Source organism: Oryctolagus cuniculus, chromosome 7 (assembly GCF_964237555.1).
Source record: "Oryctolagus cuniculus chromosome 7, mOryCun1.1, whole genome shotgun sequence".
Lineage (NCBI taxonomy): Eukaryota > Metazoa > Chordata > Mammalia > Lagomorpha > Leporidae > Oryctolagus > Oryctolagus cuniculus.
Genome location: NC_091438.1, coordinates 137,239,512 through 137,256,285, shown reverse-complemented (window position 1 = coordinate 137,256,285; position 16,774 = coordinate 137,239,512). Strand labels below are relative to the sequence as shown.

Sequence of the window (16,774 nt, the reverse complement as noted above, 5' to 3'; positions counted from 1 at the left end):
ACCTATTTCCTTGATTGCTTGTTTGCTTACCAAAAGAATTTGATATGACTTCTTTAATGCATTTTATTTATCCATACCTAATTTATTTCTAGATTCATTTATTGTGTAGTTTCAGGGTAGACTGTGACTACTTAAAAAGAAAAAAAATTTAATGTTAAGTTCTTTTTTGTCTACATGCAACATTGATATAGTTTCAGTTCCTGCAACTAATTAACCTGGCCCTTGAATTTTTTTATATTGTATAAAATTTAATTTCTCATAGATTTGTATATATTACTCATTAGTTTTTATTTTGATTTGCTAAGGTGTACAAGTTCAGTGTAACAGTTGTAAAACCTCAGCAATCCCTCAGTATCACCTAGCCATGTCAGATGGAAGTATACGCAACTTCTGCAGCTACAGTTGTGTAGTAGCTTTCCAGGTATGGCTTCAGGAGTTTTCTTCGTCTTCAGTCAGTGAGTCACCCACTGTAGTATTGTAAACTTAGATGTGTGCTGATGCCTGGATTGTATAAATTTCTGTCTCAGTCGTGTTAAACTTGGACTCTTACTTCATCCTATATTTGGAGGCATGCCATTTACCTGCCTTTTATAAAATTAAATGGTACTTTTATCATCCAGATTATCAATTGGGAGAACATTGTTTTTGAATATTATTAGTGAAATTATTTTATTTTTTGACATAAAGGAGATCCTCCCTCTCCAACCCTTCACCTCTCATTCAGTTGTAAGCTGCTCAAAGGCAAAGAGTTTTGCCTGTTCACAGTTGCATCTTTCCCAGCTGGAACTCTGCTTGGCACGTGTAGGCATGCAATACTTGTTTGAACCAGTGATTTAAATCAGTCTTCTTCTTCATCGTCATCTTCTTCTTCTTCTTTTTTTTTTTTTTCCAGAATTTGTTCAACAAACCAACTGGAATGAATTCTTCAGTAGTGCCCTTGTCTCAGGGACAAGTCATTGTAAGCATCCCCACAGGTTCAACAGTGTCTGCAGGAGGAGCTAACACCTCTGCTGTTTCTCCCACCTCCATCAGTAGCTCTGCTGCAGCCGGCCTCCAGCGTCTTGCTGCCCAATCCCAGCATGTTGGGTTTGCTCGAAGTGTTGTAAAACTCAAGTGTCAACACTGTAATCGTCTTTTTGCCACAAAACCAGAACTCCTTGACTATAAGGTTAAGTATAGCTTTTTTTTTTTTTTTTTAAGATTTTATTTATTTAAGAGAGAGAGTTAAAGTCAAAGAGAGGGAGAGACAGAGAGAAAGGTCTTCCATCCACTGTCTACTCCCCAAATGGCTACCACAGTGGCTGCAACTAGGCGGATCCAGAGCCAGCAGCTTCTTCTGGGCCTCCCACGTGGGGTCTGGGGCTCAAGTACTTGGACCATCTTTCATTACTTTCCCAGGCCATAGCCAAAAGCAGGAACGGATTAGGAGCAGCTGGGACATGAACTGGTGCCCACATGGGTTGCCAGCACTGCAGGCGGAGGCTTAGCCCTCTACAACATAACACTGGCCCCCAAAATAGATTCTTGATAAGAACTGAATAAAAGGTTGTCATTTGGCCTAGTATTAAGCCACCAGTTAGGATGTGTATATCCTACCCACATCAGAGGGCCTGAGTTTAATTCTTGGATCCAGGTCTTTGATTGAATCTTTTTGTTGATATTGACCCTCCAAGGCACTTGTTATTATTCAAATACTTGTGTTCTTGCAACTTGTATAGGAAACCTAGATTGAAATCCTGTTTCCTGACTTCAGTTCCAGCCATTAAAGGCACTGGGAGTGAACCAGCAGATGGGAGCCTTCTCTATTTGTCTCTCTCTCTGACTCTAAAATAAATAATATTTTTGGAAAAGTTTGAGTATAAGTGGGTTCATCTGTACTCTTTTTTAGATTTTTATCTCTCAAAATTGCTGTTTTGAAAGAAAGATGGATAAGAATTTCCACTAGTTTAGTGGGAATATGGATAAGATAAGGTAAACCAAATACTTAGTTACTACTTATTGATTATTTCCCTGCAGGGTAAAATGTTTCAGTTCTGTGGCAAGAATTGTTCTGATGAATATAAGAAAATAAATAATGTAATGGCAATGTGTGAATATTGTAAAATTGAGAAAATTATAAAGGAGACTGTACGATTCTCAGGTGCTGACAAGTCATTCTGTAGTGAAGGTAAAGACAGATTTTCTTGCCTACCCAACATATTGGTTGTCTTAAAAGTGGTTGATATTTAAGATACTTCTGTATATTATCTTATTTTATCTTATATATATAACACCAAACTGTTTTATTTGCACTTAGTTCACTTTTTAAAATCTGGTCTTCATGTTATATAGATGTTGAAATGAACTGTGTTCAAAGTAGAAATGCAGAAGAATGTTGAAGAACATTTAACATTAGACTGATGGAAAACTCAAACTACTTTTCATTTTCATACTTCTTTCTAGATAAAGCTCCCAAAATTCTACTATCACCCTAAATTGATACTTTTATTGTTTTAATGACATTATATTTCTGAATATAAGTGATCTGAACTTGCAAGTTAATATGAGGTAGATTTTTTCCTTTATTGAGATGAATCTTTTAAATGTTTCGAATGTTTTATTTTACTTTGAAACTGCACAGGATTATTCTTTTAGACCAGTGGCTTTCAAACTTCTGATTATAGCACAAAATAATATCATTATGACTTTGTATATTTTCATATGCCAAAATAAACGTTGCAAAAATAAAACTTACTAAATGTCAATGCAGTGTAATGTTTTCTATCCTTTCTTACTTCATTAAAACAATGCAAACTTTTAATTCTCTAATTTGATCTCTTGATCTGCCAGTTGATCAGTATCCAAATGTGAGAATTATATGTTCTAGGTCAATTAAATTAAAGTAGATAAACAATATATTTCCCTAATGCTAATTTTATCTTTCCTTATTTTTAGGTTGCAAATTGCTGTATAAACACGACTTGGCAAAACGCTGGGGAAATCACTGTAAAATGTGCAGTTACTGTTTACAGACCTCTCCCAAACTAGTACAAAATACTCTGGGAGGAAAGGTTGAGGAGTTCTGCTGTGAGGAGTGCATGTCCAAACACACGGTTTTGTTCTATCAGGTAAATACAGTTCGCCTTCTTGGGTTTTTCAAGCCACGTTGTAAAGAATCCCCTTTTAAATTCCATGTAGAATGAAGGACAATCTTTTTGATTGTGTATAAACTGCTTTTTAAAGATTTTTTAATTAGTTTTTAACAGATTGAATATAGCTTATAGATACAGTTCTTTTTTTTAATTTTTTTATATTTTATTTAATGAACATAAATTTCCAAAGTACAGCTTATGGATTACAATAGCTCCCCCCCCCCCCATAACTTCCCTCCCACCCACAGCACTCCCCTCTCCCACTCCCTCTCCTCTTCCATTCACATCAAGATTAATTTTCAATTATCTTTATATACAGAAGATCAATTTAGCATATATTAAGTAAAACTTTCACCCACTAAGAAACACAAAGTGTAAAATACTATTTGAGTACTAGTTATAGCATTAATTAAACACCTAAGAGTAATTGTGTATTAATTACAGAGTTCAACCAATAGTTTTAAGTAGAACATAAAAAATACTAAAAGGGTAAAGTGTTAAGTTCTTTTTTTTTCTTTTTCTTTTTTTTTTGTTTGTTATATAGTTATTATTTTATTTAATAAAAGGCTTCCATAGCCTTGGCAATTCATGACAAGAGCCTAGGGTGATTACTGATGCCATAAACAAGAGTGTCAATTTGTTAAGTCAACAACAGGAGTCACTGTGCACTTTACTCCTCATGTAGGATCTCTGTCTTTAATGTGCTGTACATTGTGATTTAATGCTATAACTAGTACTCAAACAGTATTTTTCACTTTGTGTTTCTATGTGGGTGCAAACTGTTGAAATCTTTACTTACTATATGCTAAACTGATCTTCTGTATATAAAGAGAATTGAAAATGAATCTTGATGTGAATGGAAGGGGGGAGGGAGAGGGGAAGGGGGGAGGGAGAGGGAAAGGGGAGGGTTGCGGGTGGGAGGGAAGTTATGGTGGGGGAAAGCCATTGTAATCCATAAGCTGTACTTTGTAAATTTATATTCATTAAATAAAAGTTAAAAAAAGGGTAAAGTATTAAGTTCTTTTTTTTCTTTTTCTTTTTTTTTTTTGTTTGTTATGTAGTTATTTTTTTATTTAATAAATGTGAATTTACAAAGTGCAACTTTTGTATTGTTGTGGCTTCCCCCCCAACCTCCCTCCCTCCCGTGGCCCTCCCCTCTCCCACTCCCTCTCCCATCCCGCCCTTCATCGAGTTTCATTTTCAATTACCTTCACATACTGAAGATCAACTTAGTATATACTAAGCAAGGATTTCAACAGGCTGCACTCACACAACCGCACAAGGTATAGGGTATTGTTCAACTAGTAGTGTTGTTTTTAAGTTTCATAGTAGAACACATTAAGGACAGAGATCCTACGTGGGGAGCATGTACCCAGTGACTCCCGTTGTTGATTTATTTATGACGTCAGCAATCACCCGAGACTCTTGCTATGAGCTGTCTAGGCTATGGAAGCCCTTGAGTTCACTGACTCTGAACTTGTTTAGTCAAGGCCTTATCACAGTGGAGGTTCCTTCCTCCCTTCAGAGAAATGCGCCTCTCTCCTTGATGGCCTGTTCCTTCTGCTGGGGTCTTGTTCACCAGGATCTTTCATTTAGATTGTTTTTTGCCACCGTGTCATGGCTTTCCATGCCTGTGAGACTCTCATGGACCTTTTAGCCAGATCCAAATGTCCCAAGGGTTGATTCTGAGGCAGGAGTGCTGCCATTCTATGTGTCTGCTGTGTGTCCTGTTTCCCCCGCAGGATCATTCTCTCCCTTTTAATTCCATCCTTCATTATTTGCTTACACTGGTCTTATTTGTGAAATCTCATCGACACATACCCTATCTTTTTGATCGGTTGTGTATTTATACTTATCACTTTACCAAGTGCGTTGGTATTGGTACCTGCCTCCTTGGTAAGATTGAGTTGAAATCCCCTGGCACATTTCTAGTTCCACCATTGGAGGTAAGTCCGAGTGAGCATTTGCCAACCTATATAATAGATACAGTTCTAAGAATTCTTCTCTCTCCCTTACATCCTCTTTCCCTTTTTCTTTTTAATTTTAGCTTTTGAGATAACATTATAAATTTATACTACAGTGAAAAGTCTTTAATACTTCACCAAACTAGAAGTTTAACAAGTAAAATAGCAAAAAAATTCCTAATTTAGTGGGAATACAGACAATGGTTTTAAACAATAGAAAGAAAAAAATAACTGTTTGATCCATATAAATTTTAAAGTAATCAATCACAGATCATTAAAATTATGATAGTGTAGCATTCTTAGCCACTGGTTCTACAAAGGTATAAAACAAAATTTCACAAAACTTTACTTGCAGCAATACTGAATACACACATATATAAGGAAGAACATGTGGTATTTGTCTTTCTGTGTCCAGCTTATTTCATTCAACATGATGTCTTCTAGTTGTGTCCATTTTGTTGCAAATTTCATTCTTTTTTATAGCTGAATTATATTCCATGTGTATATATACCACTTTTTTAATCCATTTATCTGATGATGGACATCTTGGTTGATTCCAGTTTTTGGTTATTATGAACAGTGGTGCCATAAACATGGTGGTACAGGTATCTGTTTGATGTAACATGTCTTGCCTTTTGGATACATACCCAGTAACAGGATTGCTGGATAAAATGGCAAGTCCATTTCTAGTTTTTTAAGAAATCTCCACACCGTTTTCCACAGTGACTAATTTATATTTCCACCAGCAGTGTTCCCCTTTCTCTACTTCCTTGCCAGTATTTGTTACCTTGCATGTTTTGGAATTTTACCATTCTGACAGGGGTGAGATGATATCTCAATTGTGGTTTTGATTTACATTTCCCTGATGGCTAGTGATGTTGAGCATTTTCCCATGTATTTCTTAGCCATTTGTATTTCCTTTGAGACCTGTCTGTTGAAGTCTTTTGCTTGTTTCTCAAGAGGTGCAGCAGGAGCCTGTGCAGTGCACCTCTGGTTACTGCTGATTTCTCAATGAAATAAAGGCTAAGGTCACCAGCTGACCAGAGGAACAGAGAGAAGGGTATGGGTGTGCTTCCTCCCTGAGGCCAGGGGATTGGAACTCACTTGGTCTTTCCTGACATGCAGAAGCTGGGGTGGCAGGGCACAGCTGCTTTTGCCCTGTGCTATCTGTTCCTCTCACACCTGCCCAGGGCCCCAGGGAGCCCCCAAAGAGCCCTCAGCCAGGAGCCCGGACCACTCAGCACCTTTCCTGATAGAGCTTTCCAGAAACAGATGCCCAGAGTCCGAAGTGTGCAGCCCTGTGTGGCCAGGCCCCCGCTGGTGGGCAGATCCCAGCTGGGGCAGGTGGCGGGGGCTGGGAGGCTGGGGATCCTGCAGGAACTCCTGCAGGTGCCTTCCAGTGGCAGTGCCTGTGCCAGCCCCTGCTTGTTTGGATTTCCATTTGCCTAATATATTTTATCCTGAATGGCAATTAATTTAATAATTTAAAACTTATAAGTATTACATGTTTATATCTCTAGTAATTAACCTAAGAAGAGTTTAATGTCATGGAAGTTTGATTCCTTTTATTTCTGATTTCCTATAGAGGACATATTATTGAATTAAAATATTTCAAATTTTAACTTTATTTAGTAGGATAAACTTATCAATTCTGAAGTCTTTGAGGGAGATAGAAATTGTTTGAAGTTAAACTTCACCTTTGTTTTCTAATTGCTGTTTATTGGGTTATCTATCATGTAACATGTTTTTAACAAATTATTGACTATAAAATCATTGATAAAAGATACTTACATTTTAGGACAGTCAACTTTCAATTTTATGATCTAAATTCAAGGTTAATTTCTGTTATGGGTGTTCTGTTTTTATTCTGTCTGGCTATAGAGAGTTTATTTCTTACTTCCTTGCTATCTTTTCAGATGGCCAAGTGTGATGGTTGTAAGCGACAGGGTAAACTCAGTGAGTCCTTGAAATGGCGAGGGGAAATGAAACATTTTTGTAATCTGTTGTGTATCTTGATGTTCTGTCACCAGCAGAGTGTATGTGACCCACCTTCACAAAACAATGCAGGTAAAATTAATCTTAAGTAATGAATGGTGTCTTAGATCAATGCTAAGAACTATTGCTCTTCTACAGATTAGGTGTTGTAAACGGTTGTTAATTTCATAGAATGCAAATTTCATTTTATTCAAATGCTCAACATTCAGATCCTTTATAGTTGAGCATCTTACAGCTTAGTAAAAATTGTGGGTTTTTTTAATGCTTTTTCTGAGCATGTGAAATCAGATAAACATTGTAGGTACTTAACTTTTTATGGGAAAGGATTATAACTGCTGTTTTATAATAGGATATAGTCACCGTCGCTTCCTTAAAAAAGATTTAAACTAAGAATCAAGAATGTAAACTCTAAATCACATGGCCTTTAAAATAAAATATTCGTGTGTGTGTATGTTTGTGTGTGTATACCACTTTAGAGTTCAAAACAGAAAAAAATTACAATTTTTAAAGCTATAGTAGTTTAAGTATGGTCTCTTTACAAACAGAAGCAAAAACTATATCCTACCCCAGATATTTTACAGTATCTTTTCATAGGAAGGCCAGATATAAGAAACAGGTTAGGCTTAAATTTCCATTTAATATACCCTGTGATCTTCATTGTGCCTTTTGGGATTGTTGTTTTGGTTTTTAAATGAGACTGTTTGTTGCATTTTTATACAAAGATAAAGTACATGGAAGACTTTAAAGTTTTACTAATTTAAAAATAGAAAAACAAAACCCAGTTAATCCTGAGCTAACTGCTTCAACAGAAATTACCTAAACCTGAAAGCATCGCTTAACCTTCTTGTGATTTTAGTTTCTGTGAACTGTATTATTTTTTATTTTAATCAGCAAGTATTTCCATGGTTCAAGCTGCTTCAACAGGGCCCCCATCTCTGAGAAAAGACTCTACTCCAGTTATAGCTAATGTGGTATCATTGGCAAGTGCTCCTGCTGCTCAGCCCACAGTGAATTCTAACAGTGTCTTACAAGGTATGATGATTGGAAAGCATTTATCCAGCCTTTTTGAGTTGAATAACATCTTGGTTTTCTACTTTTTCCCTGCTGGTGATTGTTTTCTTCATGTGTGATACAGTATTTTTTTTTTAGAAATTTTTTTTTAGAATTTTTTTTTTGACACGCAGAGTCAGTGGGAGAGACAGAAAGGTCATCCCTACCATTGGTTCACCTCCCAAATGGCTGCTACGCCCGGCGCGCTGCGCTGATCCGAAGCCAGGAGCCAGGTGCTTCCTCCTGGTCTCCCATGCGGATGCAGGGCCCAAGCACTTGGGCCATCCTACACTGTACTCCCGGGCCACAGCAGAGAGCTGGACTGGAAGAGGAGCAACTGGGACAGAACCGGCACCCCAACCGGGACTAGAACCTGAGGTGCTGGCCCTGCAGGTGGAGGATTAGCCAAGTGAGCTGCGGTGCTGGCCCATGTGTGATACAGTCTTACTAGAAATGGTGGCTCCCTTTGGGCTGCTAGAGTAGAGTGTTGAGTAGTATTTTCACAAGTTCCATATCATTTTTTCATATCTTATACATAAGAACTGCTAGTTTCTTCCACTGAATTAGCACATTTTCTAAGTAATGAGACTTTGTGTTTCTAAAATGTAAGATTTAAATAATAAAAGATTATAAATGTATGTTTTCATTTTCATTAAGGTGCAGTACCAACAGTAACAGCGAAAATCATCGGGGATGTAAGTTCTATCATTTTTAATGGTGTATTGTCAGTATTTTCCATTTTTGTGCAGTATTAATATCTCAGCTGATTTTGTTTATTCTATTATAAAACAAATTTCATGAGCTCATTTAGATTTAATGTTTGTTCAGGAATGGGATTTTCTGATTAATTAAGTCTGTTATATACTTTAATTTCTTTGAATGCTTGCTTTATGTAGTTACTGAAGGTAGTTTAAAAATTATATTGTATTGAAGTAAATTGTACAAAATTCAGGCATTTTGTCTTTTAGCGATTTTGGATTTTTTTAATATACTCAGATTATAAATAAAATATTATTAACAAATTGGCTTATTCTTCTCCCAGTATAGATTATGTTAAATAAAGTCTTTCCTTTTATCTTATGCATTAATAATTTTGTGCATTGTCTCTTAGAAGAAGAAAATAAAAATGAGTAAAACATATGACTAAACATATGAGTAAAACAGTGACAGTTCTAAAGTGTTTTCTGCTTTCTAGGATAACTTTCACATCGTCTTTATTCAAATTACTGAAATGATTATATGTGAGTCTGTTATTCTTCGTTATGTTGAAACTAAGTCCTCTAAGACTTAATTCAGTCAAGAAGTAATGGTTCTCATTTTAAACTCAACCGACATTGTTATTAATCAACAAATGTGTTAAGTAGAAATAGCATTTTTCTTGATAAAAAGAAATGGTAATTAAATACCTTGGGAGTCAATATGTAGTTGTTAAAATACTCCTTGACTACTATTACCATTTCAAGAATATTGTATTTCTCACACATTTCATTGATTATGTATATGTTACATCTTTCTTATAATTTCAGTGTGCTATTTATTTTTACAATTATTATATTTCTTCTAATTAATGGGACATTGAAAACATCTTTGATTTCTGATTTTTTTTTTTTAACTAGGCAAGTACACAGACAGATGCCCTGAAACTGCCACCCTCCCAGCCACCAAGGCTTTTGAAGAACAAAGCTTTATTGTGCAAACCCATCACACAGACTAAAGCCACCTCTTGCAAGCCACATACCCAAAACAAAGAATGCCAGACAGGTATTCTTGGCTTTATTTTATTTTATTTTTTAGGTGAAAATAATGTGGAATCTGATTATATTGAGTATCCATCATTTCCTAGGCGATGTGCTTAGTTACTTATGTATATTGCCCATCCTTGTAAATTAAACATTTTCCCCATCTGAGGCCTTACAAGTTAGATCAAAAAGAGAGAAGTTAGTTGATAATACCATACTGTGAAGTTTTCTTCATTCCCCATTAATGACTTTAATATTATGAAGTAAGCATAAGCTTTGGAATTAACACAGCAAGACTCTTAATTTGGAGGTGCTGTTGTTTTTCATAATACTCTTAGATTTGAACTATTCCACATTGTTTTTCACGTAAATCAGATCCTTTTCAGAGAGCTTCAGATCTCATCAGAGATCTCTGAGCCACTTGAGTGGATGGCTGGTGGCCTCTAGTCTTCTTGGTTTGCCTCTTCCATCATGGAACTTCTGCACTGCAAGTGAGCTGGGGTGAGGGTGATCAGGATTCCAATATTCTTATCTGTTTCTCCTTGGGTAGAACCCTTTCCTGTGGGTGAGAGCTGGGTGTACAGAGTCCCCCCCTCCACACACACACACCTCTTGTCCATAGTCACAGGAATTTCACCTCTTCCCCTTTGAGTTGGAGGGGATGAGAAATGCTAGCATCTTACCCTTCCTGGTGAGATATGATAACCTGTGGTTGAGGGCTGAGGACAGAAGAGCCCATTCTTCTTGGCCTTTGAGGTTGAACTCAGCTGAGTTTGGGGGAAGAAGCAGTTGGTGGCTGAAATATCTCGGACTATTACTGTAGAATTTTAATAGATTTTCTCGAATGAATGTCTCTTCATTTGCTTTATGCCCTTAGGACAGTTTCTTTAGAAATGAAATGTTCAGATGTTTTGGTAGTTTTGGCCCATTTGCTTGTTTCTCCATGGAAAGGGTTAGTATATATAGGTCAGGCTACCATCTAGAATTTTTAGACTAGAAAGGAATTCTAGATTCTTAGGTCTGCAAGGTTATCCGATAGGGCGGTGCTTCTCAACATATGCTCATCATTCTCTGAGATCTTGTTAAATAGGTTTTTACTCAATTCTGCCTGTGATTTTACTTTTCTTACAAGCATCTAGGAAATGTCAGTGCTACTGGTTTATAGGCCAAACCACATAGCAAGGCTGTAGATGACTTAGTCCCTTCTGTTTACTGTATCAGTTGTGGTTTTTTTAGTATTATGTAGCTTTGTTATTTAATAAGCAATCTGAAAGTATATTTAGTCTTTTTGTAGCTATCATAACTACCCTGGATCAGACCCTCATCATCTCATCTGTATGTTTTCTAACTGCCTTCTAATTTTAGTTTTTATATCTTTTATTGCATATTAAAATATGCATATAATACTGCCATATTAATCTTATACTATTCTCATCACTTTACCTTGTGGTTATGGATCTGTTGTAGGATCTGTTATATGGATCTGTTTTTTTCTTTGTTTTTACTATTTTTGTTATTTCTCTTTTGTAGAAAGTTCTAGTTTCATAAATTATACTTATTTAAGTTTTTTTAGGAAGGTTTTTATTTAATGAATACAAATTTCGTATATACAACTTTTAGGAATATAGTTGTTCTTTCCCCAATTCCCACCCTCCCACCCCCGCTCCTATCCCACCTCCTACTCCTCCTCCCATTCCATTTTTCATTAAGATTTGTTTTTAACTCACTTTATATACAGGAGACCAACTCTGTACTAAGTAGAGATTTCAAATGTTTGCACCCACAAGGGCACATAAAGTATAATTACAGTTTGAAGACAAGTTTTACCATTCATTCTCATAGTACACCTCATTAAAGACAGAGGTCCTACTTGGGGAGTAAGTGCACAGTGACTCCTGTTGTTGACTTAACAGTTAACATTCTTATTTTTTACATCAGTGACCACTTATTGAGGTTTTAATTGAAAAAATTTGACACATAATTATGTATTTTTAGAATAAAGTATGATAATCTTTACATGTATATAATATAAAACAATAAGGGTAATTGATTTATCATGTATCATTTCTTTGTTAGGAATATCCACATTTTTCTCTACCAGCTTTTATTTTTTAAAAGATTTATTTTTATTTATTTGAAAGAGTTACAGAGAGAGGTAGAGACAGAGAGAAAAGAGTCTTCCATCTACTGGTTCACTCCCCAAATGGCCACAATGTCTGGAGCTGAGCCAATCTGAAGTCAGGAGCCAGGAGATTTCTTCTGGGCCCCACTTGGGCCATCCTCCACTGCCCTCCAAAGCCACAGCAGAGAGCTGGACTGGAAGAGGAGCAACTGGAACTAGAACCCGGGGTGCCGGCGCCACAGGCAGAGGATTAGCCTAGTGAGCCACAGTGCCAGCCAGTACCCTCACTTTCTCCACTTGTATAAGATCTAGTTTTTTCAGTTATTGTGTCCAGGCATATCCATATTTCTGCAGATTATAGGATTCCATTCTTTATCAATGAACAGTATTTCAATGTATATAAACAAGGGATCATCAAAGTTCATGAGAAATGCATATGAATATTAGGAAAAATTATGCATAGATTTCAAAGGTTTTTGGACCAAAATAAATGTAACTTCTAACTCCATTTTTCTGTGAACTTTCTGAAGTACCCTCATATATCCCATTGTTTTTCTTTATCTATTCATCTGTCATTGGACACTTAGGTTGATTCTATACCTTGGTCATTGTGAATAGAACTGCAGCAAACATGGGAGTGCAGGTATCTCTCTTTTACATATATATATATATATATATATTTTTAACTTTTGTTTAATGAATATAAATTTACAAAGTACAGCTTATGGATTACAATGGCTTTTCCCCCCAATAACTTCCCTCCCACCCACAACCCTCTCCTCTCCCACTCCCTCTCCCCTTCCATTCACATCAAGATTCATTTTCAATTCTCTTTATATACAGAAGATCAGTTTAGCATATAGTAAGTAAAACTTTCAACAGTTTGCACCCACACAGAAACAGAAAGTGTAAAATACTGTTTGAGTACTAGTTATAGCATTAAATCACAATGTACAGCACATTAAAGACAGAGATCCTACATGAGGAGTAAAGTGCACAGTGACTCCTGTTGTTGACTTAACAAATTGACACTCTTGTTTATGGTGTCAGTAATCACCCTAGGCTCTTGTCATGAATTGCCAAGGCTATGGAGGCCTTTTGAGTTCACTGACTCTGATCATATTTAGACAAGGCCATGGTCAAAGTGGAAGTTCTCTCTTCCCTTCAGAGAAAGGTACCTCCTTCTTTGATGGCCTGTTCTTTCCACTGGAATCTCACTCGCAGAGATCTTTCATTTAGGGTTGTTTTTTTTTTTTTTTTTTGCCAGAGTGTCTTGGCTTTCCATGCCTGAAATACTCTCATGGGCTTTTCAGCCGGATCCTCATGCTTTAAGGGCTGATTCTGAGGTCAGAGTGCTGATTAGGACATCTGCCATTCTATGAATCTGCTGTGTATCCTGCTTCCCATGTTGGATCATTCTCTCCCTTTTTTATTCTATCAGTTAGTATTTTCAGACATTAGTCTTATTCATATGATCCCTTAGACTCTTAGTCCTATCAGTATGATCAGTTGTGAACAGAAATTGATCACTTGGACTAGTGAGATGGCATTGGTACATGCCACCTTGATGGTATTGAATTGGAATCCTCTGGCACGTTTCTAACTCTACCATTTGGGGCAAGTCTGATTGAGCATGTCCCAAAATGTACATCTCTTCCCTCTCTTATTCCCACTCTTATATTCAACAGGGATCACTTTCCAGTTAAGTTTCAACACTTAAGAATAATTGTGTATTAATTACAGAGTTCAACCAATAGTATTAAGTAGAACAAAAAAAAAGCTACTAAAAGGGATAAAGTATTAAGTTGTACATCAACAGTCAGGGTAAAGGCTGATCAAGTCACCGTTTCTCATAGTGTCCATTTCACTTCGGTAGGTTTCCTTTTTGGTGCTCGGTTAGTTGTCACCAATCAGGGAGAACATATGATATTTGTCCCTTTGGGACTGGCTTATTTCACTCAGCATGATGTTTTCCAGATTCCTCCATTTTGTTGCAAATGACCAGATTTAATTGTTTTTTACTGCTGTATAGTATTCTATAGAGTACATGTCCCATAATTTCTTTATCCAGTCTACTGTTGATGGGCATTTAGGTTCATCCAGGTCTTAGCTATTGTGAATTGAGCTGCAATAAACATTAAGGTGCAGACCGCTTTTTTGTTTGCCAATTTAATTTCCTTTGGGTAAATTCCAAGGAGTGGGATGGCTGGGTTGTATGGTAGGATTATATTTAGGTTTCTGAGGAATCTCCAGACTGACTTCCATGGGCTTAACCAGTTTGCATTCCCACCAACAGTGGGTTAGAGTCCCTTTTTCCCCACATCCTCGCCAGCATCTGTTGTTGGTAGATTTCTGAATGTGAGCCATTCTACCTGGGGTGAGGTGAAGCCTCATTGTGGTTTTGATTTGCATTTCCCTGATTGCTGGTGATCTTGAACATTTTTTCATGTGCCTCTTGGCCATTTGGATTTCCTCTTTTGAAAAATGTCTGTTGAGGTCCTTGGCCCATCTCTTAAGTAGGTTGTTTGTTTTGTTGTTGTGGAGTATCTTGATCTCTTTGTAGATTCTGGTTATTAATCCTTTATCTGTTGCATAGTTTGCAAATATTTTTTCCCATTCTATCGGTTGCCTCTTCACTTTCCTAAGTGTTTCTGTTGCAGGACAGAAACTTCTCAATTTGATGCAATCCCAAATGTTAATTTTGGCTTCGACTGCCTGTGCCTCTGGGGTCTTTTCCAAGAAGTCTTTGCCGGTGCCAATATCTTGCAGGGTTTCTCCAATGTTCTCTAATAATTTGATGGTGTCGGGTCGTAGATTTAGGTCTTTAATCCATGTTGAGTGGATTTTTGTGTAAGGTGTACATGTGCTTCTGCACATGGAAATCCAGTTTTCCCAGCACCATTTATTGAATAGACTGTCCTTACTCCGGGAATTGGTTTTAGATCCTACAGTTGGCTGTAGATGTTTGGATTGATTTCTGGTGTTTCTATTCTGTTCCTTTGGTCTATCCATCTGTTTCTGTACCAGTACCATGCTGTTTTGATTACAACTGCCCTGTAGTATGTCCTGAAATCTGGTATTGTGATGCCTGCAGCTTTGTTTTTGTTGTACAAGATTGCTTTAGCTATTCAAGGTCTCCTGTGTCTCCATATGAATTTCAGCATCATTTTTTCCAGATCTGAGAAGAATGTCTTTGGTATTTTGATTGGTATCTCACTGAATCTATAAATTGCTTTTGGGAGAATGAACATTTTGATGATGTTGATTCTTCCAATCCATGAGCATGGAAGAATTTTCCATTTTTTGGTATCCTCTTCTGTTTCTTTCTTTAAGATTTTGTAATTCTCACCATAGAGATCTTTAACGTTCTTGGTTAAGTTTGTTCCAAGGTATTTGATTGTTTTTTGTGGCTATTGTGAATGGGCTTGATCTTAGAAGTTCTTTTTCAGCTGTGGCATTGCCTGTATGTACAAAGGCTGTTGATTTTTGTGCATTGATTTTATATTCTGCTACTTTGCCAAACTCTTCTATGAGTTCCAATAGTTTCTTAGTAGAGTTCTTTGGATCCCCTAAATAAAGAATCATATTGTCTGCAAAGAGGGATAGTTTGACTTCTTCCTTCCCAATTTGTATCCCTTTAATTTCTTTTTCTTGCCTGATGGCTCTGGCTAAAACTTCCAGAACTATATTGAATAGCAGTGGTGAGAGTGGGCATCCCTGTCTGTTACCAGATCTCAGTGGAAATGCTTCCAAATTTTACCCATTCAATAGGATGCTGACCATGGGTTTTTCATAAATTGCTTTGATTGTATTGAGGAATGTTCCTTCCATACCCAGTTTGCTTAGAGTTTTCATCATGAAAGGGTGTTGTATTTTATCAAATGCTTTCTCTGCATCTATTTAGATAATCATATGGTTTTTCTTCTGCAGTCTGTTAATGTGGTGTATCACACTGATTGATTTGTGAACATTGAACCATCCCTGTATACCAGGGATAAATCCCACTTGGTCTGGGTGGATGATTTTTCTGATGTGTTATATTCTATTGGCGAGAATTTTATTGAGGATTGTTGTGTCTGTTCATCAGGGATATTGGTCTGTAATTTTCTTTCAATGCTGCATCTTTCTCTGGCTTAGGAATTAAGGTGATGCTGGCTTCATAGAAAGAAATTGGGAGGATTCCCTCTTTTTCGATATGTCTGAATAGTTTGAGAAGAATTGGAGTTAGTTCTTTAAATGTCTGGTAGAATTCAGCAGTGAATCCATCTGGTCCTGGGCTTTTCTTTGTGGGGAGGGCCTTTATTACTGTTTCAATTTCTTTCTCAGTTATGGGTCTATTTAGGTTTTCTGTGTCTTCATGGTTCAATTTAGGTAGATTGCATGTGTCCAGGAATCTATCCATTTCTGATAGATTTCCCTGTTTGCTGGCATACAACTCTTTGTAGTAATTTCTGATGATTCTTTTTATTTCTGTGGTGTCTGTTGTTACGTTTCCTTTTTTATCTCTGATTTTATTGATTTGGGTCTTTTCTCTTCTTTTTTTAGTTAGTTGAGCCAATGATGTGTCAATTTTATTCATTTTTTCAAAAAACCAACTCTTCGTTTGGCTGATTTTTTGTAATTTTTTTTGGATTCAATCCTGTTGATTTCTTCTCTGATTTTAATTATTTCTCTTCTCCTACTAGATTTGGGTCTGGTTTGCTGCAGTTTTTCTAGATCCTTGAGATGCATTGAAAGCTCATTGATTTGGTGCCTTTCCAATTTCTTGATGTA

General features: G+C 36.7%; 1 protein-coding gene across 15 annotated transcripts in view; it reads left to right on the top strand.

The window, feature by feature from the left end:
* The window catches only part of ZMYM4 (zinc finger MYM-type containing 4), a 184,213-nt gene that overhangs the window by 120,535 nt on the left and 46,904 nt on the right, over positions 1-16,774 (top strand). For 11 of the 15 annotated variants that reach the window (XR_011390786.1, XM_002720695.5, XM_070078770.1 and 8 more), the window contains 8 exons: positions 306-421; positions 893-1,168; positions 2,017-2,167; positions 2,935-3,107; positions 7,012-7,162; positions 7,982-8,122; positions 8,798-8,835; positions 9,757-9,901. Coding sequence is in view for 13 of the 15 variants with exons in the window: in XM_002720695.5 (XP_002720741.2) it covers positions 306-421; positions 893-1,168; positions 2,017-2,167; positions 2,935-3,107; positions 7,012-7,162; positions 7,982-8,122; positions 8,798-8,835; positions 9,757-9,901 (1,191 nt within the window). In the remaining 2 variants the exon portion in view is untranslated. The remainder of the gene's footprint in view (positions 1-305; positions 422-892; positions 1,169-2,016; positions 2,168-2,934; positions 3,108-7,011; positions 7,163-7,981; positions 8,123-8,797; positions 8,836-9,756; positions 9,902-16,774) is intronic. The other 4 variants (XR_011390787.1, XM_008273699.4, XM_008273695.4 and 1 more) reach the window with 3 other exon arrangements.